Here is a 23,730-nt window from a genome sequence, read left to right as displayed (position 1 = left end):
TGTGTATGAACCAGAAAGATCAGTCAGTCATATTCAGGGAGAAAAACGATGCAAAAATGGACCTTTTTCAACTTTAAGAAGATATTTTTACTCCAGAACTGACATATGAGCCCAGAGTTTACACGTGCAGCCTTTTTAATAAAATGAGACTGAAGAAGGTCAGGAGTTAACTTTAGATCACATGTGGTGAATTCAGGTGGAATGAACACATATCATTTACCCAAGAAAAAACACAAACTAATTATAAGTAATAATTACAGACAGTAAGCCTGTGCATTAAATGGTCTAATATTTAAATCAAATCCAGAGTGAGCCGAGAGGAAACTGTCTCACATTTTGCTGCTTCTATGATTCAGACGTTATTTTCTGTGTGAGACAGAATCAAGATCTTTGCTATTCAGTTTTGTGAATATTTATTATATTTTAATGTGTGCAGCAGAGACATTTTGAGCAGAACATGTAGCTGTGCACACATTTTTCTATTTTACTCTTCTACCTAAACAAGATGTTCTGGTCCTCTGATGGTGTTTTATGTGCATTTCTTATCATAATAATCAGTAAATACAGAATCATATTCATTGTGTAGCCTCTCGTGTACACTATAAGACCTTACTTTTGAGTTTCCCTTTAAATAAATGAATACATTTCAAACATTAATCTGTGCAGAGAAGTTACAAACTTGTGCATTGGAATGCAGGAAATAATAATAATTGTTTATAATAATAATAATAATAATAATTATTATTATTATTATCATTGTTTATAACAATAATAATAATAATAATAATAGACAAAATGTTATTTTTTAGCGTCTACTTAACAGACAGGACCTAAATGAACAGAAGGACCAAACGTGGTAAAAGATTTTACAAATAAATTAGTACAACTCCAGATAAATACATAAAATGTCACATCCTAATAAGGGAAAGAAAAATAGAGGGTAAAACTATAAACACAAGAAAAGTAAAATAACAATAATAAAAAAATAAGGAAATCAAATACTTTGATGAATAAATAATAAATAGTAAAAGACATTAAAATGAGCAATGAACTTAGACATAAAGAAATAATAAGAGAAATTAGATAATTAAATGTTTGAAGCTTAAAAAAACAATAATAAACTAAAATAATAGTAACAGTAAATAAGTAAAACAAATACTTAGATGAGTACATAAATGAAGAGTAAAAGAATAAAATGAACAATGAAATAAAGTTTAAAAAAATAATTAGACAATAAAAATAATAGAAAAGGAAACAGAAAAAAACAATTCAATAATAATAATAATAATAATAATAATAATAATAATAATAATAATAATAATAATAATAGTAATGCAATAATAATCCAGGGGGTGGTGCCATTCTTAATGTGTCCCCATAGACTGTATGATAAAGATTTAGTTATTTACTTATTTATTTTATTCAATCGTTCATTCATTCGTTCATTCATTCAAAGAGCGCTGCGTTCACTGACCACACAGAACGTCGTTTTTTCTGGACTTGTAAACAAGCTTCGACTTTTACGCAGCTTTTTTTTAAAAGAAACCAAGGCGTAAATAAACGGCTTCCTCGTCCTGCTCTCTTCTTTTCTTTTTTTAGAAGTGGCCTTTCGGCTTCGGTTACCGACCACCCATGCGTGTGTTCGCCGGTTTTAACGTGCAGAGCATGAGGGCGCTAACATTTGGGCTAACTTTGGTCCGACAGTAAGTGCACTTCATGGTCATATATTTAATGTTTTATTCAGTTTAGCAGCTGTCTGTTGTCACTCCCGTTTATGAAGAGCTACAGTATATGGACATAACTATTCATTTCGATACATAAAACCTCGCTAAGTCAGATTTGTGCCAACTGACAGCTAAATGTTTGGAAAAAGCTCTTTTTTCTGCTTGTATGTAATGTAGCCTGTATGCTAGTCAACAGGAGCCACAGACATTATGTTCCTGGAGTTTAATTTTAACCTAACCTGACTTACAGGAACACCAGAACACACTGAACACGTTTTAAAGCTTAAAAACTAAAAGCAAACAAGAACAGTTTGGAATAAAACAGCAGCTAATAGCTAAAAAACGTTCAGTTTAAGGTAAGTTCACTGTGTGCAGTGCTATCGAATGGCCACTAGGGGGCGGAGTTAAACCATTAAACATGTTTAGATCACCGACTGTATATTCCGTGATCTAAACATGTTTAATAATTTAGACTGTATGATCTATTATCTAAACATGTTTAATAGACTGTACAGTCCATGATCTAAGCATGTTTAATAGACTGTACAGTCCATGATCTAAGCATGTTTAATAGACTGTACAGTCCATGATCTAAGCATGTTTAATAGACTGTACAGTCCATGATCTAAGCATGTTTAATAGACTGTACAGTCCATGATCTATGTTTGATTTTAAGGTTCATTGTGGCCTCTTTTCCAACTATAGCTCTATTTATTTTAAGTTTATTAATATATAAGGTCAGAAATTTACTCATGTATGTTTTATGGTGACCAAAAAACAAACAAACTTGAGACTGATAAATAAATTAGAACGTCTTCTCTTGCTTCTGTGTCTGTTATGGTCAAAGACAGCAAAAACAAAACAAAATTCATTCAAGTAAGAACTAAGAGAATATAAATTCACAAGTTTAAAAGTAGTGAACATGTTGACCTGCTGGCAGAAATGCTTTTCCACCATTGATTTGGTTTTTAAACACCAGATTGTGTTTTTCTGCCTTTAATTTGCTGTCTGTGTGCAGAACTTTGTATCTTTGGTTTTATATAAATAAAATCGTTAAGTTAAATCAACTATTATCTTCCCTGAGGAGAGCAGTGAACAATAGTATTACATAAACATGAAATCTAATGAATTTAGACTGAATTAGCTTCTTTAAATGTTCATGATCTTATTTAGTGTATTTTGTTGCTGATAAAGCTTTTATTTCCTGCAGTGGGGAAACGCCGTACAACAAAGAAGGACTGCTACAAGGTAAAGTAGGATTCAGAAGAAATAAGAGTTTACTTTTAGTATTACTGCATTTATTCTTTGCATTTTCTGTTTTGTTTCCTCCAGGTCAGGCTATAGACTCAGCTCTGTCTGAAGCCGGGCAGCAGCAGGCCGAAGCTGCAGGACGATACCTGAAGGATGTCAGGTTTAGCCACGTGTTTGTCAGTGATATGCTGCGAGCCGTGCAGGTAAGATGGAAATAATCTGTGAAAATGAAATCAAAGCCAGGCAGGAAATATTTATTTTTTGCACTAAACTGTTCCATCTGTACTCTAGAAGACACACAATCTATTTGTTAGAATACTCATATTGTCTGTTGTCTGTTTCTGACCCTTTTTCTCTCTATGGAGGAATAAGATTCAGTTTTTTCTTCCAGACTGCAGAATCGATCCTGAAACACAACAGCAGCTGTTTGGGTCTTCAGATGGTTCGAGATCCTTTACTGAGAGAAAAGTGAGTTCTAATCTCCCAGTAAACGGTTTAGAGCGAGGACGTTGAATCCATCCAGTGATCGGTTGTTTTCCAGAGCTTTGGGATCGCTGAGGGGAAGAAGGTGAAGGAGCTGAGGGAGATGGCCGAGGCAGCCGGTCAGACGTTTCCTGGCTTCACGCCTCCAAATGGAGAAACTCAGGAGCAGGTAGAGATCTGGTTCTCTGTTTATTTGGTATTCATGAGGCTTTTATGCGTTCCTGTCTGGTTCCATTCATGTTTGTCTCCCTGTCTTCTGTAAAGTTCAGAAAACGTTGTCATTATCCCAGAAACAATGGATTGAGATCAGAAACGAGCTCAACAAGGACTGTTCCACAAATAGATTTGTTCATTTTAGCGTGGATGATTATTTACTCATTTTAATGAATCAATTAGCAATAATGAATGAATTAATGCTAATAATCCTAGAAGACACGTTTGAAGAAGCAGAAACTGAAATATGGTTTTTTTAAGTATGAAACATTTTTGTGTGTGTGTGTTTGTTTCTGTCTTATTGATGAGTAATTAATAGTCGGTAGAAACACAGCACCTGATATTCTTCAGATGTAGTAGCATCGCTTGCTAGTCCCTGTCCCTGTCCGTCCCCTCTCGTCCTGTCCTCCCTTTGTTTCCCCTCACGTCACCACTGAGGTGTAGCACTGCCCTCCCTGGCTCTTAACAGGGATTTGCAATAAAGAAAGTCAGCTTAGCTTTCAGGGAGGGCTGCTGATGGTCACACACATGCACTAAATAATAAGATATTTGGCTGCAAGACTAAAATATGCATTAATCTCATAAAGTGTTGACACCCCTTCTGTGGAGTTTAACAATGAGAATAAATGCAGAAATACAAAAAAAATAAATAAATTGTGAAACATGTTTCCTAAATGCAGAAACTAATTGTGGTTTTATCCATTTATTCTGGATAAAGAACTACCAGATAGTTATACCAGCTGTCTTAGTTTATGGTGTTTATCTTGTTGCATTAAATAAGCAAAAACTCATGATATCACATAGGTTTATGGAGGATTCTGAAGGAGGACGGTTAGAAAGAGAAAAACTAGAAACTAGGAGGACTGGGTGAAGATGAGGATTTCTTTTTAGGGCGTAGGTAGAAATAAAGAGGCACATGAGTGAAACAGATTGTTAGGATTATACCAGAAATACCTACTAAATTAATTTATCAAGTGAAAATAGGAGTCATTTGGGTTATTAGGCCTGGTTTTAACAGACTGTGGGTCTGTTTGTGAGCATCATTTGAACATTTAGAACTCTTAATAGTACTAGAAATCGAAATGCTGAGTTTATTATGAATTCATTGATCCAAGTGTTGAAGATCCAGGATTTGACCAGGTGAAAACACTGAGTTTTGCATCAAGTCAAGTTGTCCTTTTGGATTAAATCTGGCTCCAGTTCTTACATCTTAAAGCGTTTTGACTGTTGTGAGCTCCTAAAAGTTAGATTTTTAACTGATCCTCATGTAGACATCTGGTGTTTCCTGGTAATGAGAGAGGAGCTGTTTTTAATTCAGAGCTGCCATGTACCGACAGGTGATGACTAAAGTTAAAACATTCTGTGGTGATTCTGGTGAGCTGTGGGGCATTTTTCTGCCCTGGTCTGGGGTCAGTTGTCCCCATAGAGCTGCTCTAAAGAGACTCTCCTCTGAAGTTTAATCTAATAATTTACTACAAGACCTGCCTCATTTACTGACTGATTAAGCCTTCATCACCAGAAGGCGTTATCTGTCAATGGAAGAGATGGAACATTACAAAAACTGATCCCAGAGCCTTCCAAGTGGGAATGATCTGATCTCTGTTACCTTAACAATGTTATGTAGCCAATCATCTGCAGGTTTACTTATTTACCAGTTACTAATATGTGTTCTTGTGGATCTATCCATCCATCCATTCTCTATCCACCACTTTATCCTCACTAGGGTCATGGGGGGTGCTGGAGTCTATCCCAGCTGACTCGGGTGAAGGCAGGGGACACCCTGGACAGGTCACCAGTCTGTCACAGGGCCACATATACAGACACACAATCACACTCACATTCACACCTACGGACAATTTAGAGTAACCAGTTAACCTCAGCATGTTTTTGGACTGTGGGAGGAAGCCGGAGTACCCGGAGAAAACCCACGCATGCACAGGGAGAACATGCAAACTCCATGCAGAAAGATCCCAGGCTGGGATTTGAACCGGGGATCTTCTTGCTGCAAGGCCAAAGTGCTAACCACTGTGGATCTATTGATCTTTATTTACTGACCTATATTTAACCTGTATTTACTATTTACTGACCTGTGCATGCTGGCTGCCATCCTCCCTCTAACTAACCAATAACTGGAAGTCACTAGTTTATTAACTACTAACTGAAGTTTACCAGCTACTGATCTGTAGTCAGTAAATCTGTTTTTCTGTCTTTTATTTATTTATTCCTGTTGCCTTAGGGCGGAGTCAGAAGAGGTGATTATCTGAGAGTCTTGGACCTATAAACATAGCTTTTTAAGAATCCTTTATTGATCATAGAGGGGAAGATTCTATTATTATCTGATCTTATTCTAAATAAGATCTTATTCTAAATAAGAAGCCAGAAGAAGGAAAAAGCAGGAAACAGAGCATGAAGGACCCCAACAGGCTGAGTATGGTGAAGCATGGATGCCTACTGTAGTAGATGTAAAACTGTAACTGAATCTCCTGAAGATCTTTTCCAATCCAGTCTATAGCTCAGATCATCATCAAACCATCTGGTCTTCAATATCCTCAGATCTTTCTGTATGTTCACATCTTAAATCTCCCTCAGGATTAATAAAGTATCTATCTCTCTATCTACCTCTCTATCGTTTGTCGTCTGATAGGCCGATGGTCTCCTGGTGTAATGTTCCCTTACTGCCAGTAGGTGGCAGTAAGTTCCTGGTGTCATCAGTCAGTGGAAGGATGTCTGTTACGTTGAGGCCTCCTTCCATCCACAGGTTGTATTTCGTCTGTATCTGCCAGGCTGGGTGTGAATTGAGATCAAAGTACTCTCTACTGTCAAACAACTGCAGAGCGTTCGTCATCGCCGATTAAAAAGTCACCACATAGCTCTGGTTATTTGTGTTATAGGATGTTCTATTTTAGAGACAGCTCCTCAGTCCTGGCTTGGATGTTAACTAGGTCCGGCCTGGTCCGTGAGCAGCACATGACCGTGATGATGCAGAAAAGCAAAAATAGATTTCCCCAATCATGGCCTGCAGCCGGCCTCCACCCGGCTTTGAACAGCCCCAAGTGTCATGGTGACGAGTGCTCTTCATGGCAGAGGCAGTAAATGTGTTTAACTTTTATTTTTCACTGTTCAGACATGACAAGATTTCCATTAAGATGTATAAACAAACACACTAGAAGAAGCAGGGAGCTAACAGGTGTTTTCTCTAGAAACTAACTAGAAGTAGCTTTGAGCTAACAGGTGTTTTCTCTAGAAACTAACTAGAAGTAGCGTTGAGCTAACAGGTGTTTTCTCTATAAACTAGAAGAATCGTTGAACTAACGTATTTTCTCTATAAACTAGACGAAGCGTTGAGCTAACAGGTGTTTTCTCTATAAACTAGAAGAAGCGTTGAGCTAGCACGTCTTTTCTCTATAAACTAGAAGTAGCGTTGAGCTAGCACGTCTTTTCTCTATAAATTAGAAGTAGCGTTGAGCTAACAGGTGTTTTCTCTATAAACTAGAAGTAGCGTTGAGCTAACAGGTGTTTTCTCTATAAACTAGAAGTAGCGTTGAGCTAACACGTCTTTTCTCTGTAAACTAGAAGTAGCGTTGAGCTAACAGGTGTTTTCTCTATAAACTAGAAGTAGCGTTGAGCTAACACGTCTTTTCTCTATAAACTAGAAGAAGCGTTGAGCTAGCACGTCTTTTCTCTATAAACTAGAAGAAGCATTGAGCTAGCACGTCTTTTCTCTATAAACTAGAAGAAGCGTTGAGCTAACACGTCTTTTCTCTAGAAACTAACTAGAAGTAGCGTTGAGCTAACACGTCTTTTCTCTATAAACTAGAAGAAGCGTTGAGCTAGCACGTCTTTTCTCTATAAATTAGAAGTAGCGTTGAGCTAACACGTCTTTTCTCTATAAATTAGAAGTAGCGTTGAGCTAACACGTCTTTTCTCTAGAAACTAACTAGAAGTAGCGTTGAGCTAACACGTCTTTTCTCTATAAATTAGACGTAGCGTTGAGCTAACATGTCTTTTCTCTAGAAACTAACGAGAAGTAGTGTTGAGCCAACACGTCTTTTCTCTATAAACTAGAAGAAGCGTTGAGCTAACACGTCTTTTCTCTATAAACTAGAAGAAGCGTTGAGCTAGCACGTCTTTTCTCTATAAATTAGAAGTAGCGTTGAGCTAACACGTCTTTTCTCTATAAATTAGAAGTAGCGTTGAGCTAACACGTCTTTTCTCTATAAACTAGAAGAAGCATTGAGCTAGCACGTCTTTTCTCTATAAACTAGAAGAAGCGTTGAGCTAACACGTCTTTTCTCTAGAAACTAACTAGAAGTAGCGTTGAGCTAACACGTCTTTTCTCTATAAACTAGAAGAAGCGTTGAGCTAGCACGTCTTTTCTCTATAAATTAGAAGTAGCGTTGAGCTAACACGTCTTTTCTCTATAAATTAGAAGTAGCGTTGAGCTAACACGTCTTTTCTCTAGAAACTAACTAGAAGTAGTGTTGAGCTAACACGTCTTTTCTCTATAAATTAGACGTAGCGTTGAGCTAACATGTCTTTTCTCTAGAAACTAACGAGAAGTAGTGTTGAGCCAACACGTCTTTTCTCTATAAACTAGAAGAAGCGTTGAGCTAACACGTCTTTTCTCTATAAACTAGAAGAAGCGTTGAGCTAGCACGTCTTTTCTCTATAAATTAGAAGTAGCGTTGAGCTAACACGTCTTTTCTCTATAAATTAGAAGTAGCGTTGAGCTAACACGTCTTTTCTCTATAAATTAGAAGTAGCGTTGAGCTAACACGTCTTTTCTCTAGAAACTAACTAGAAGTAGCGTTGAGCTAACACGTCTTTTCTCTATAAATTAGAAGTAGCGTTGAGCTAACATGTCTTTTCTCTAGAAACTAACGAGAAGTAGTGTTGAGCCAACACGTCTTTTCTCTATAAACTAGAAGAAGCGTTGAGCTAACACGTCTTTTCTCTATAAATTAGAAGTCGCGTTGAGCTAACATGTCTTTTCTCTAGAAACTAACTAGAAGTAGTGTTGAGCCAACACGTCTTTTCTCTATAAATTAGAAGTAGCGTTGAGCTAACACGTCTTTTCTCTATAAACTAGAAGAAGCGTTGAGCTAGCACGTCTTTTCTCTATAAATTAGAAGTAGCGTTGAGCTAACACGTCTTTTCTCTAGAAACTAACTAGAAGTAGCGTTGAGCTAACACGTCTTTTCCCTATAAACTAGAAGAAGCGTTGAGCTAGCACGTCTTTTCTCTATAAATTAGAAGTAGCGTTGAGCTAACACGTCTTTTCTCTATAAATTAGAAGTAGCATTGAGCTAACACGTCTTTTCTCTATAAATTAGAAGTAGCGTTGAGCTAACACGTCTTTTCTCTAGAAACTAACTAGAAGTAGCGTTGAGCTAACACGTCTTTTCTCTATAAACTAGAAGTAGCGTTGAGCTAACATGTCTTTTCTCTATAAACTAACTAGAAGTAGCGTTGAGCTAACACGTCTTTTCTCTATAAACTAGAAGAAGCGTTGAGCTAACACGTCTTTTCTCTAGAAACTAACTAGAAGTAGCGTTGAGCTAACACGTCTTTTCTCTATAAATTAGAAGTAGCGTTGAGCTAACACGTCTTTTCTCTATAAACTAGAAGAAGCGTTGAGCTAACACGTCTTTTCTCTATAAATTGGTTTGTGCTGGATACTGACGGGGGTCTGGGGCCTTCCCCAGAAAATTTTGAAAATTATTGATCCTATTTCCTGCATTCTGGTGTAATTTAAGAGTATTTTGCCTGTTAAAATCTTATTATACAGAAACATTAAGGGATAATATAAAAAACATTGAGCTTAAAAAAAAGCTGAAAAGAAAAACAGAGCAAGAGCAGGCAGTATTGAAAATGGTTCTTCATGTAAAATATGAATGAAAGTTCTGTGGCTGGATGAGCACAATACATTTCAGTATTTTCCATAAATATCTGCAGAATTGAAATAACTCCAGCAACCACTTTGTAACATTTGTCTTAGAGGGTTTTAATGCACTCAACAGCTTCAAGTTGACCACATCAGCAACTAAACAATAAAAAGTGCTGAAGCAAAAACAAAACATGACTTCATAACTTAAATGATCCATTCACTGAACAGAATTACAATCAGACACTAAACTCTCTATTAAACGTCAAAACAATCCATGTGACTCTAAAAACTCAACAGCTTTACAAACTCTAAGATTAAACTCTCCACAAGGATCCAAAAGAAGTTGGACTTCTACATGAGAGCTTTAGTTATTCTTCATCTACTTCCTGAAAAGTTTGGTCAGTAAAAAAGACAAAAGCTATGATTTTCAGCTGAACTAAAGACAGACTTTGTGATTTTTCTGCTCGCATGTTGTGTTATTCTAAACTTACTCTTTCAACCCCCTGGAAACCAGTGTTTGTCCTGTTTTTGTTCCTCGGTGACCCTAAACAGCCGATTGTAATGTTTTTGAGCAACACACCATACTCTGACGTTTTTACAGTGAAGGTTCTACTATGGAACCAGTTTGACATGTTCAGGTGTTCTTTGTGTGAAAACTCAGAGATTTCAGGGATTAGAAGGTGGTTTTCTACTTTCTCTGTTAACTTTCTGCTTCAACTTTAAACTAAATTTCCTTCACTAAGCCAGCCCTCTGGACTTCCAGTAAGCTGTGTTCCTATTGGCTGTCCAGGTGGCTGCTTGGTGTAATCAGGAACACCTGAGCAGCTCAGTGTCTTCCTGCTTTATGTCTGCAGTCAAACATTTCCTCTGCTTCTCTTCACTGAACCGGGTTTGGCTCCGTTGCTTTAGTTTGTTCTTTAGGTGTTGGCTTGCAGCTTCCAGCAGTAAAATCCTCTTTAATGTGTTTCTTGGTGTGTTTTAGGGCTTTGTACTGGATAGTTGTCTTGGTAAATGTGGTTCTTTAGCCACACTTAGCACATGGTGCTAATGTGTGCAGTGATTAGTGGATTTGGTGCAGCTGAGTTGTGTCTTTATCTTGGCTGTAGTGAGTCTTTAGAGGTTTTTGGTTGTTTGTGAACCAATGTTGGTTGTCCAGAAGGTAAGAGTTCCTGTCCTGATTCTCTGTTTAAAGAGCTTCTCTGGTAGGCTGCAGGAGACTTTAGCGGTTGGGTTGTGCTAGTTTGGTTTTTGTACGGTTTCATTTGGACGACTATCTTGAGGCCCCTCCATGTGGTTTAGTGAGGTTTTCTGGAACAGTTCTACAAAGCAACCTGCAGCAGAAGAGACTTTGAGAGTTTTTAGGAAGTTCTGGAGAGCAGACTTTAGAGCAGGACAAACATTTGTCAGCAGTTTGAGCAGGAGAAGGTGAGCTTCAGAGTAGAAATGAGAAGGAAACCTTGTTGACCGTGTGGTGAGGTCCTGTACCAAGAGTTTGAGCAGGTTGTGAAGAGTCTGTAGTTCTTTGGTCTGAAAGCACCAGAAGAGTCGACTCATTAAAGGAGAAAACAGGAGATATTGTTGGTTCTTCTGTCGCTCTGCAGTTTCCAGTTTCCTTAGACTGAATATCAAGTTTCTATTTTAAATGATTTACTGTGAGCCCAAGAAGACTTCAATAAACTCCCTCCATCCCCTGAACACAACACATTTTATCACCATGTTAAATCTTTTTTTTTAAATGTTTTTGAGTTTTAATCATAGTTTTTTCTCTTTGCTTGTGTAGTTTTATGTATGAAAGGTTCTAAACAAATAAAGTTGAGTTGATAAACTGATAAACTGACTAACTCATGATTGTGACAACAGAAGTATTTCTGTTGTGATTTTAAGGGTTTGTTTAATTTTTAAGGTTGGGGTAAAAATCTTGACAGAAAAAAGATTAAAGAAATAAACTACAGTAAAAAGCAATTAAATGAAAAAACATTGAATAGAATTAAACTTTAAAAAAGAAAATTAAACATTAAATACAATTAAATTATATTAAACAGAGAATCTTAAATTAGATAATTAAACAGAAGATACAAAACATGTAATTATGAAATTAAACAAAAACTGTAAACATTAAAGATGAAATATTTTACATAAACATTTAAAAAAAATACAAAACATTTAATTAGATTATTAAACCTTTAAAAAGGAAACATTTAATTAAAAAATGAAATGTTTAAATATAAAATTAAATCTTAAAGACAAAACTTTATATAGGAATTGAACAGAAAATACAATGTAGCATTTAAAAATAAAATTAAACACTAATAAAATGTGGTAAAACATTTAAAAAGAAAAACGGTAAAAATGTAAAAATTAAACATTGGGAAAGAAAAGGAAATTTTTCAAACAAGCCGATAAAACATTTGAAAAAACAATTAAACATTAAAAAGACAAAATTAAAAATCAAATCAGACATTAGAAAAGAATAAAAGGTCAGAAAAGAGCAAAACTAAACATTTAAGAAGAATCAAACTAAAGACAAAACATTTGAAAAGACACCAGTTAGACTTGAGAAGATCAAATTAAACAGAAGAGACGATGAAACGATGAAAAAGAGCAAAAACAGATAAAGGTCTTAAAGCGTTTTCTAGTCTGAAATGAAAACATCAAGTTGTTTCTTCAAACATTTCCTCTTTCTGTGTTCTTGGTTTGACTGTGGACAGATTTACTAAGAGCTCATGTCAGAAAACTGCTTTCCAGATAAAGTCTACTAGTAGTTGAAGGCATCGATCAAACTAATGTTACCTTCTGATCTCCACAAACTTTACTGTTCAGTGAAGAGAATCAAAGTTTGTTCAGGATTTCTGAAGAACCCACAGGTGAAGGTCTGAGAAGAACTCAGATGGATGGTCTAAATGTGAAATCAAGACTCATGGTCACAAGTTTTAAGGCTTCTGTTCACCACAAAGTTCAAACTAACACAGAAGTACTGAGAAACTTTTAAAGCTTCAGTCCTCAGACTGTCTGAAGGTTCAAACTAACAGAGAACTACTCGGGAACTTCTTGAATTTAAGTCCTCAGACAGTTGAAAGGTTCAAACTAACAGAAAACTGCTCAGTAACTTAGAAGATATCAGTCCTTGGACTGTCTGAAGGTTCAAACTAACAGAACTACTCAGGAACTTCTTAAATTTCAGTCCTGACTGTCTAAAGGTTCAAACTAACACAGAACCTACTCAGGAACTTAGAAAATTTCATCCCTCAGACTGTGTGAAAGCTCAGGTCCTGAGAACTCGGGAGGTGTGGAGGCATCAGAAAGTCTTGGAACTGAGGGTTCAACCCTCCAGCACAAAGGCTGAAGTCCAACCTCCTGAGAAAAACGGGTCGAGTCAAGCCTCAAGTTAAAAAAAAACAAACTCAAAAACAACAAAAAAATAGATAGGAAAAAAGAAGAATTAGTATCTGAGCAAGTAGCTCAGTGGGATAAGAAGAGAGACTACCAAGTGGAAGGTAGCAGGATTGAGTCCCACCACTGGCATTATCCTTTCTTTGTCTGAGTTTTTCAAAAAGTTTAAGAAGGGTCTAGTCTTGAACCAGTGACCTGCAGCTCCACAGGCATATCCTTAACTCACTGAGCTACAGATCACGTCAAAAATATAAATTCGTCGTCCCTTTGTCATCGTAGTTTCGAAGTGACCACGTGGGTGGAGTCAAGGTGGAGTCAGGGTGGATAGTAGGAGGGGAGGTGGGTGGCGGCCTCCCCCCTCTACCCCCCACTGCCCCCCTCTACTCCCCCACTGCCCACCATACCTTCCCCCGCCCAACGAGTTTTTCAAAAATCTGAGTCTCGACAGGTTTTCTTGAGTTTCTGGAGTTTCCACCAGTTCGGAGGCAGAACAAGTATCATGAAGAGGTGTTGAAGTCGGCGAGAATGGAGTGACTTTTTACAGCGACTAGAAGGAAGACGACTAGAAGAGCAGGGGCCTCATTTATAAAGCTTGAAAGTGGCGTACGCTGTGTACGTTGTGATTTATAAAAACAAACTTGGCGTGAGAATGTGCGCACCGGTGCACCAACTTTGATGCTTGCTTAAACACATTTTGGAGACAGAGGGAACGGCAGTGCTGGAGGGTGAAGTGGTGAATTGAAACCAGATTGATCTCAAACCTTTATTGTCATCACATGTTAGACTTGTAGAGCAGGATAATCATAAACCCTCATTGTTGTAGATGTTCATATAGTGCGTCATTCAGCCTACGACTGTATTTGTAGAACTATGTTCATATATCAAACTTCCATCTTCAAATGATATAGAGCGGTGAGTGGCACTGATTGATTACTAATTTGGAAAAGGCCTGTGACAATCAGTCCAATCGCTGATCAAGCGGATAAATAGCGGGTGACAGCCGTGCGTAATGTGGCACAATGGATGAGCTGGCATTGCTGGAAGATCACGTTAAGAATGGAGAGAGATTTTAGGGATCACGGGGATTTGCCCATGACGATGACAAGGCAAATTTATTTATAGAGCACAATTCATACACAAGGCAATTCACAGTGCTTTACAGTTTCATAAAATCACAATAGATAAAAGATAAATAGAGAAATAAAAACATTATTAATCACATTAAAAGCAAAGAGTGCAGATAAAATACTTTTAGTTGTAATATGCACAGTTAAACAGAACTGTTTTCAGCCCGGATTTAAACATTGCTACATCAGAGGCCTTTCTCAGATCTTCAGGAAGACTGTTCCAGACTCCAGCCGCATGAAACTGAAAGGAAGCCTCACCGTGTTTAGTCCTGACTCTGGGCTCCTCAAGGAGACCTCGTCCTGAACTTCTCAGAGTTCGAGATGGTTCATATGGAACTAACAAATCAGAGATATACTTTGGAGCTAGACCATGAAGAGACTTGTACACTAGCAGAGCTGTTTTAAAGTCTATTCTCTGAGCTACAGGGATCCAGTGCAGAGACCTGAGTACTGGAGTAATATGGTCATATTTCCTGGTTCTAGTCAGGATTCGAGCTGCAGCATTTTGGATGGATTGTAGCTGTCCTAAACCTTGTTTGGAGAGTCCAGTGAACAGACCGTTACAGTAATCTAACCTACTGGAAACAAATGCATGGATCAGCCTCTCTAAGTCTGGTTTAGATATTATTCCTCTGATTTTTGCAATGTTTTTCAGATGGAAAAAGGCTGTAGATGTTATTGACTTAATGTGGCTGGTGAACTTCAGGTCCGAGTCCATAATTACTCCCAGATTTCTAACTTGATTTTTTGGTTGTAGAGAGAGAGACTCTAGATAACTGATAACACGTTCTCTTTGCTGTTTTGGGCCAAAAACAATGATCTCAGTTTTATCTGAATTTAACTGGAGAAAGTTGTTTTGCATCCAAACACTGATCTGTTCGATACAGCGACAAAGTAAATCTACAGGTTCATGTTCTCCTGCAGTGAGTGACACATAGATCTGAGTGTCGTCTGCATAATTGTGGTAGGACACATTATTCATGGGTATTAGCTGACCGAGAGGAAGCATGTACAGATTAAACAAAAGCGGTCCCAGGATCGACCCCTGGGGAACTCCACATGTGACAGGCATTTGGTCTGAGACAAAGTTACCAATTTCAACAGAGAAACTTCTGTCCTCAAAGTAGGACCTGAACCAGTTTAGGGCAGTACCAGAGATTCCCACCCAGCTCTCTAACCTCTGTAATAAGATCCCATGATCCACTGTGTCAAAGGCAGCACTCAGGTCCAAAAGAACTAAGACTGTGGCTTTGCCAGCATCTGTGCTTAGACGGATGTCATTTGTTACTTTAATTAGAGCAGTCTCTGTGCTGTGAAGGGGCCTAAAGCCTGACTGGAAAATATCAAAAATATTGTTAACTGATAGAAAGGTAGTGAGCTGCTGGTATATAACTTTTTCTAGGACTTTTCCTAAGAATGGTATATTTGATATTGGCCGGTAGTTGTTTAATACTGTGACATCAAGACTGTTGTTCTTTAGAAGAGGTTTGATGACAGCCATTTTCAAAGCCTTTGGAAAAGCTCCAGTCTGAAGAGAGATGTTAACTAAATGAGTGAGTTCTGGCAGTAAACTACTCAGTACAGACTTCAGGAATTTTGTGGGCATTTCATCAAGGGAGCAAGTACATGAACTCAGGCCTGAAATCACCTCTTGGACTGTTCTGTCAGTGACAGGTGTGAAATGTGTTAGCTCTGTGAGTCCATGTGGCTTCAGCATTGTCTTTTGTGTTTTTAAAGTGATAGCACTTTTAATGCCTTGGATTTTATCATTAAAAAATTTTGCAAACTCATTACACTTTGAAATTGAGTTTAGTTCTGATAGTAATGAAGTTGGAGGGTTTGTTAGTCTGTTTACTGTGGCAAACAAGACTCGTGAGTTGTTACTACAGTTTGTGATGATTTCAGAAAAATATCTCTCCCTTGCTCCACGCAAAGTCTGATTAAAGAGACGTAACATTCCTCTGTAAATGTCAAAATCATTTTTGAGGTTTGACTTTCGCCATTTTCTTTCTGCTCTTCGACACTCCTTCTTTTGAGCCCTAACAGAAACTTAATTTCTCCATGGCGCTTTTTGTCTATTTTTAACCTCTCTGACCTTAACAGGAGCAATGATGTTAAGCACATTTAGAACATTAGACTTATAAATGCTCAGTAAGTCATCAGCATTAGACGATGACACATTTTCAAATCTTATCATCTCTACAAACTGTTCACTAGTTTGATCATTAATGAGTCTTCTTTTAACAGCAGCTGGCTCAGCCGCAGGTTTCGGTGCAACAGACAGGTCAAAGAAAACACAGTAGTGGTCAGATAAACCAACATCAACAACATTCACATTTAAAATTGTTACTCCCTTTGCAATAATTACATCAAGTATGTGACCAAATGAGTGAGTACTTTGCGTGACAAACTGACTCAGTCCAAATGTTCCAAGGACAGCATGAAGCTCATTACTGTGTTTGTCATTTGCTACGTCAACATGAACATTCACATCGCCTGTGATAACCAAACAGTCGAACTCAGCACATACAACCAAAAGCAGTTCAGTAAAATCATCAATAAAAGGAGTTTTTGGTGGTTTGTAAATAGTAATGTAAAGAACAGAAGACTGTTCCAGCTCCATTTTAAAAGCAACATATTCAAATGATGGAAAAAACCCAAATTTCAATCTGCGGGTGAGTAAATTATTCTTAAAGATTGCACAAACCCCTCCCCCGTCCCGATTTCGTCGTATTTCAGACTCAAATGAAAAATTAGGGGGAGTGGCCTCAATCAGAATAGCATTTCCTGTGTTTTCGTTTAGCCAGGTCTCAGTTAAAAACATAAAATCAAGTTTGTTAGTGGAGATAAAATCATTAATTTAAAACGATTTGTTTTTCAAAGATCTAACATTCAGTACTGCGTGTTTGACACTGGCTGGAGTTTTACTCAACACTATGTTTTTACATTGAATGGAGATTAAATTTCTTTTGTCAGACAGTCTGACTGTCTGTCTATTATTTAATCTGCGTGACTTAACTGTAGGTATAGATTTTGAAACAAACTCTTCCTCCCTGGACCCCCAGTTAACATTACATTGACATTGAGTGGTAGCAACGTAGAGGCCATTTATGTCCTAAACAGCAGCAGTGAAGCTGCTGAGGGAGCCTTTTACTGGTGATGTGAACTGAGGAGGAGCAGGGTGACTGGCTAATAAGCCGATTCAGATTCCCTAGAGCAGTGCTCTTGGATCTATGTGCTGAACTGGGCCGTCTTAGACCGACCCACCTGCCGAAACCATGCCATCCCGGTACAGACACAGGAGCTGACGACTCGGGGGTTTCTGGCGACACCGGCTCCTTCCAGCGGGAATTGGCCGACAGGTCTGTGTTTTATATGAAGAATATATGAGGTTACATTTGTTGTCTAAATCCTATCTGGGTCTGATATACAGTTAAATGATGTCCTTTAGGTCTGGATATCACAACCATCCCTCAGTGCAATAATGCCAGCTGTTTTGGATGACATTATAAACATGACCAGTCAGTACATCAGGTTTCCTTACACTGTGGGTAGTGTCTACAGATACGGACCCGTACCCGTAGCCTGTGGGCTACGGATACGGCACTTTCCATTTGCTAGACAGATACGGACCCGTACGCGAGTCTCGCGAGTCAAGAAGCTGCTAACCACTGCAAACTGCTGAAAGGTAAGCAAAGGTTAAGGTTAGGGTTAGGGTCAGGTTTAGGGTCTGTACCTGTAGTACCGATGCTACGGGTCCGTACCTCTAGCGTCTACCGGCAGTCACGTTACCAGATCTCGCGTATCTGATTGGCAAATGGCAAGTGCCGTATCCGTAGTCCACAGGCTACGAGTACGAGTCCGTACCTCTAGCAACAACCTACACTGTGGGTGAACAGCCCAACATTAAACCACAATTTGCAGCGATGTCCGGTTTCCCAAATGTAATCGGCGTAACTGACTGCACTCATGTTGCTGTAAGGGCTCACATGTCCGCTCACGCTTGTGTGTGTGTGTACACGTGTGCGCGCACGCCGATATTAAAATATATAATTTTCACCATTTTGTACCACTTATTGAGCATGTGAATCATTTTTAGCCCATTTTTACGTTACGGTGTTGAAAGGTTTCATCTAATTATTTTATAATAATAATAATAATAATAATACTTTATTTATTTTAGGCCCAATATTACGACAGACGTCGTCTCAAAGGACCAATTTTGCATCATAAGAAGTCATGCTGTTAAAAAGAGCGTCTTCATTTTTTTTTTTTCTCTATGAAGTTTCATCGCGGGTCCCACTTCCCTTCGTTCTCTTTTCATTTTTAACACTCCTACACGATTGAGAACAACAACACATGGCCCCGCTATACGGTCGTAATTACCTCATGGCGCGCGTCACTGTCATCAGAGGTGGTTTTTCTTCTGCTTCTTTATTTTATGGCTGAAATAACTCTAGATTTTGGCCGTAGTTTGTTGTAGAAAGTAAAACACGAGACGCGCCACTGCAAACTAGTGTTTGTGTGTGTGGTGACTGTGGGGTGGGGGGCAGTGTGACTGTTTACAAGACGGAGGGAGGGGGGGTAGACACAGTGGAGTGCTGCAGTGAGTGCTGTAAGGACAGCATGTGGAGCGGCCTTTATGCAGGAAAACTAAAGTTTGCGTGTAAAAAAGTAACAATTATTTTAATTTAACTTGACCTTCTGGGGGGGCGGGGCGCCCCCCTAATATAATGGTAGGGGAAACACTGTCCAGTGGTTGGTGGATGTGTAGAGAGATAGAGAGGGACCTTTGAACTGTTCAGAAAGGAAAACAGGAACCCATTGGTAGTTTTAGTTTAGGGTGCTACTGTGGTGTGTTTTTGGGTTTTAAGAGGTGAACAGGAAGAGTTTTTTTTCGTACTGATGATTTTTTACTTTGTTCCTGGTTGGAATGCCCATCAATGTCAACATGAAATTCACTTTTAGTTCTATTTATTTTTATTTTACTAACACCCATTTGCTTTTAACCCCCTCACATGTTGTGTTGTTGTAAACTTACTCTTTCAAATAAATACTCGTCTAACCCTCTGGAAACCAGCGTTTTGGCTGTTTGTGTTGCTCCTCACCTACTTCAAACAGCCGGGACAGAACAACGTTTTGTGGACCAAAAGGCTGAACTATGATGGTTTTTGGACGACCTGCTATACTATGGACGTTTTCTGGACCAAAGGCATTTATTGAACAACACGCTATATTATAGGCTTTTGTTAATTGACATATTACTATGATGGTTTTTTTAGCAACATATTAAATGGTTGTACTTATATTGTGCTTTTATCCAAAGCACTTTACAAGATATGTCACAGTCACCCATTCACACACTGATGGTGGAAGCTGCCATGCAAGGCGCTAACCACAACCCACCAGGAGCAGTTAGTTGTTAGGTGTCTTACTCAGGGACACCGCGGCATGAGCTCGACGGGCCGAGGATCGAACCGGCAACCTTCCAGTTACAAGACGGCCACTCTACCCACTGAGCCACACCATCCCCTGAATTATAAGAATTTGAACAGCTTTAAAAATTACTATGCTTTTACTTTTGCAATGAACGATTATTCTTTGGCATTTTTTAGACCACATATTATACTCTGATGTTTTCTTGAATAACATACTATTTTGACAATATACTGCACTATGACATTTTTTGAACCACATATCATACATGACAATTTTAGGCAACATCCTATCATTTTGCGCTTTTTGAAACACATAATAATCTGTGGTTTATGGTCTATCATTGGTGTCTATGGAGTGCACAGGGACTGTCTGCAAATTGCAAAACCACTGCATCAGTGAAGAGAGACACAAATATTCCATAACTTCACTCTGATCCACTGTAGCTGTAGTGTCACCAAAATCACTGCAGCCTTCAACTGGCTCCTGTTGACACCAATGATATTCCTGCAACTTGAAAGACAGCTATTTTAGATAAAATTGGGGTTGTAGCACATTATCTACCTCTCAACAATGGGAAAGGGGCATCGTTTATGTTTTGACAACCTATATCTAATGAGTTAATGATGCCAAAAGTTTGAATCTGTGAATATCTTTCCAACTTTATTGAACTGTGGCCCTGAGGAGCCGTGGTGGGCGTCCTTTATTTTCATTTCTGAAAGGTGGCAACCCTATCTCCAACAGCTATTTATACTACTGCTGCTGCTTGTACTTTTAGTATTACTGCTACTGCTTTTACAGCTATACTACAGCTGCTATTAATCGTCTGGTATTTGGTTGTCAAGCTGTTAGCTTGCGTTCGTGTTTTGTTAGTGGCTAACTAGTTAGCTCTCATAGACTGGAAGCTCTCAACATGACTTAATAAGGAATAAAGACTCATTCCAAGTTTCGTAGTCTCGGTTGTACGCCGTAGTGTGTAATTGTATGCAGCACAGTGAGACGGCATACTTGTTTCCGTTTTCACACCATCTACATCCACTGAATGCACTGAAACTTTGCCCCCACTCGCTTAGCCTCACCATAGCACGCAACTCAAAGGATCATGTCCTATCTACTGATTCATGTCTTTGCACACTAGTCTGGTCTGATGCAGTCCCATGATGACGTTTCACGAGTACGTGAGAACCAGGTACGGACAGTTACGTACTGAGAAACAGCCATAGTCTTAAATCCAAACGAAATACAATTAAAAGATCAAACTAACGTCATTGGTGCATTCAGGTGCAGGCGGACAACGAAGTTGCGTTCAGGAGCGTCGGAAATCGGAGTATCAGTAATGTAAATTTCCAACGAAAATTTTGGAAATTAATATAAAATTTTTCAGATCATTTTGGGGGGGGGGGGGGACGGACGACTGCTCCCCATGCCCCCACAGAAGATCCGACACTGCCCGGTCAGCACTACACACAGGCTTTTAAACACAGGCGGTCACTCAGAGCCTGACAGCTGTCAGACAGAAAATACGGACCGGATGTTCACAAACCTGGTGCTCTCTGGAGTAAAAACGCAAACTGGATTTCTCCAAAGATTACATATCCCCATAACAGCAAATTGGAACTTTTTTTTTTCCGCCGGTGATAGTTGGAGTGTGGCGTGAGAGCGTGTGAAGGGACTGAGTTGTGTGTGTCTAAGGTCCAAAGCTTGAGAGCTGTTAGTGTTGAGGTAACAGTTTTTTTGTCTCGAAGAAGCGTTGAGCTAACAGGTGTTTTCTCTATAAACTAGAAAAAGCGTTGAGCTAACAGGTGTTTTGTCTATAAACTAACTAGAAGAAGCGTTGAGCTAACAGGTGTTTTCTCTATAAACTAGAAAAAGCGTTGAGCTAACAGGTGTTTTGTCTATAAACTAACCAGAAGGAGCGTTGAGCTAACAGGTGTTTTCTCTATAAACTAGAAAACGCGTTGAGCTAACAGGTGTTTTGTCTATAAACTAACCAGAAGGAGCGTTGAGCTAACAGGTGTTTTCTCTATAAACTAGAAAAAGCGTTGAGCTAACAGGTGTTTTGTCTATAAACTAACTAGAAGGAGCGTTGAGCTAACAGGTGTTTTCTCTATAAACTAGAAAAAGCGTTGAGCTAACAGGTGTTTTGTCTATAAACTAACTAGAAGGAGCGTTGAGCTAACAGGTGTTTTCTCTATAAACTAGAAAAAGCGTTGAGCTAACAGGTGTTTTGTCTATAAACTAACTAGAAGGAGCGTTGAGCTAACAGGTGTTTTCTCTATAAACTAGAAAAAGCGTTGAGCTAACAGGTGTTTTGTCTATAAACTAACTAGAAGGAGCGTTGAGCTAACAGGTGTTTTCTCTATAAACTAGAAAAAGCGTTGAGCTAACAGGTGTTTTGTCTATAAACTAACTAGAAGGAGCGTTGAGCTAACAGGTGTTTTCTCTATAAACTAGAAAAAGCGTTGAGCTAACAGGTGTTTTGTCTATAAACTAACTAGAAGAAGTGTTGAGCTAACAGGTGTTTTGTCTATAAACTAACTAGAAGAAGTGTTGAGCTAACAGGTGTTTTGTCTATAAACTAACTAGAAGAAGCGTTGAGCTAACAGGTGTTTTGTCTATAAACTAGAAAAAGCGTTGAGCTAACAGGTGTTTTGTCTATAAACTAACTAGAAGAAGTGTTGAGCTAACAGGTGTTTTGTCTATAAACTAACTAGAAGAAGCGTTGAGCTAACAGGTGTTTTGTCTATAAACTAACTAGAAGAAGATGAAACTGATCAGTTAGCTAGACTGCAAGATTGTCTTAAGGACATTAAAACCTGGATGACTTTTAACTTCCTACTGCTAAATTCAGACAAAACTGAAGTCATTGTATTTGGCCCCAAACATCTTAGAAACTCGCTTTCAAAGCAAATAGTTACTCTGGATGGCATCACATTGGCCTCCAGTACTACTGTGAGGAATCTTGGAGTTATTTTTGACCAGGACATGTCCTTTAACTCACACATAAAGCAAGTCTGTAGGACTTCCTTTTTTCACCTGCGTAATATTGTAAAAATCAGGAACATTCTGTCTCAGAGTGATGCAGAAAAATTAGTTCATGCTTTTGTTACTTCCAGGCTTGACTATTGCAATTCCTTATTATCGGGTTGTCCAAATAGTTCTCTCAAACATCTACAGTTGATCCAAAACGCTGCTGCGAGAGTACTGACAGGAGTTAGCAAAAGAGATCATATTTCCCCTATACTTGCTTCTCTTCACTGGCTTCCTGTTAAATCCAGAATAGAATTTAAAATCCTTCTTCTGACATATAAAGCTCTTAATAACCAATCTCCATCATATCTTAAAGATCTGATAGTACCTTATTATCCTAGTAGAACTCTTCGCTCTCAAGCTGCAGGCTTACTTGTTGTTCCTAGAATTTCTAAAAGTAGAATGGGAGGCAGAGCCTTCAGTTATCAGGCGCCTCTCCTGTGGAACCTGCTCCCAGTTTGGGTTCGGGAGGCAGACACCCTCTCTATTTTTAAGACCAGGCTTAAAACGTTCCTTTTTGACAAATCTTATAGTTGGGGCTGACTGGGTGACCCACAGGGGTTCGGCTTGTGTCTTCATTTGCACAGCTGACTCCTTCTTGGACGTCCCTTCGTTCTGCCTCTCGTCATGCTGCTATAGGCCTATAGGCTGCTGGGGGACTTTTCTTGACGCACTGAGCCCTTCTCTATCTACCTTTACATTTAATATGTGTACCGTTATTGCAGTACATTCACTCTGTTTCCCCCTGTGCTATTTCTCCGAGTGTCCCTGGTCCCAGAGCTGGATGCTTCAGATCTGCGGTTGATGTTCCACCAGCTGGTCCAGTCTCCATCATGTCCACTGTGGGATGCTGTTGCTGACCTTCCTCCAGCCCTCTGCTTCCAACTCCCTTTTTCCACCAGTCAACTCTGCATTGCCTTCACTATACTGTTATGCTAACTTACATACTGTTTGAATTTTACTGCTAGCTATATATGGAGTATGTTTAATGTCAGAGCCGTACATCATCAGAGTAAATTATGAGTCAGTTTTCAATGTTAGCTTATACTTTGTCTGTGTCACATATCCTGTCATACATGTATCCAAATGTGTGTTGTGTTTTCCTTGCTTTCCCACCCCTCCCTCTTCTCCCATCCCTCCCCCTTGCCCTCTTCTGTCCTTCTCAACCCGCCCGGCCAGCAGGCAGATG

At 38.9% G+C, this 23,730-nt stretch overlaps 1 protein-coding gene across 1 annotated transcript in view; it reads left to right on the top strand.

Moving 5' to 3' along the window:
- Positions 1 to 1,475: 1,475 nt before the first annotated feature.
- Positions 1,476 to 23,730, top strand: part of tigara (TP53 induced glycolysis regulatory phosphatase a) — a 29,279-nt gene continuing 7,024 nt past the window's right edge. Inside the window, 5 exon segments of the mRNA XM_051952376.1 lie at positions 1,476 to 1,703; positions 2,935 to 2,972; positions 3,057 to 3,178; positions 3,367 to 3,447; positions 3,517 to 3,627. Coding sequence (XP_051808336.1) covers positions 1,633 to 1,703; positions 2,935 to 2,972; positions 3,057 to 3,178; positions 3,367 to 3,447; positions 3,517 to 3,627 — 423 coding nt within the window. The 5' untranslated portion in view covers positions 1,476 to 1,632.

The sequence above is a fragment of the Acanthochromis polyacanthus genome, chromosome 8, assembly GCF_021347895.1.
Source record: "Acanthochromis polyacanthus isolate Apoly-LR-REF ecotype Palm Island chromosome 8, KAUST_Apoly_ChrSc, whole genome shotgun sequence".
Taxonomy (NCBI): Eukaryota; Metazoa; Chordata; class Actinopteri; family Pomacentridae; genus Acanthochromis; species Acanthochromis polyacanthus.
This window is presented reverse-complemented; position numbering and strand designations above follow the sequence as displayed.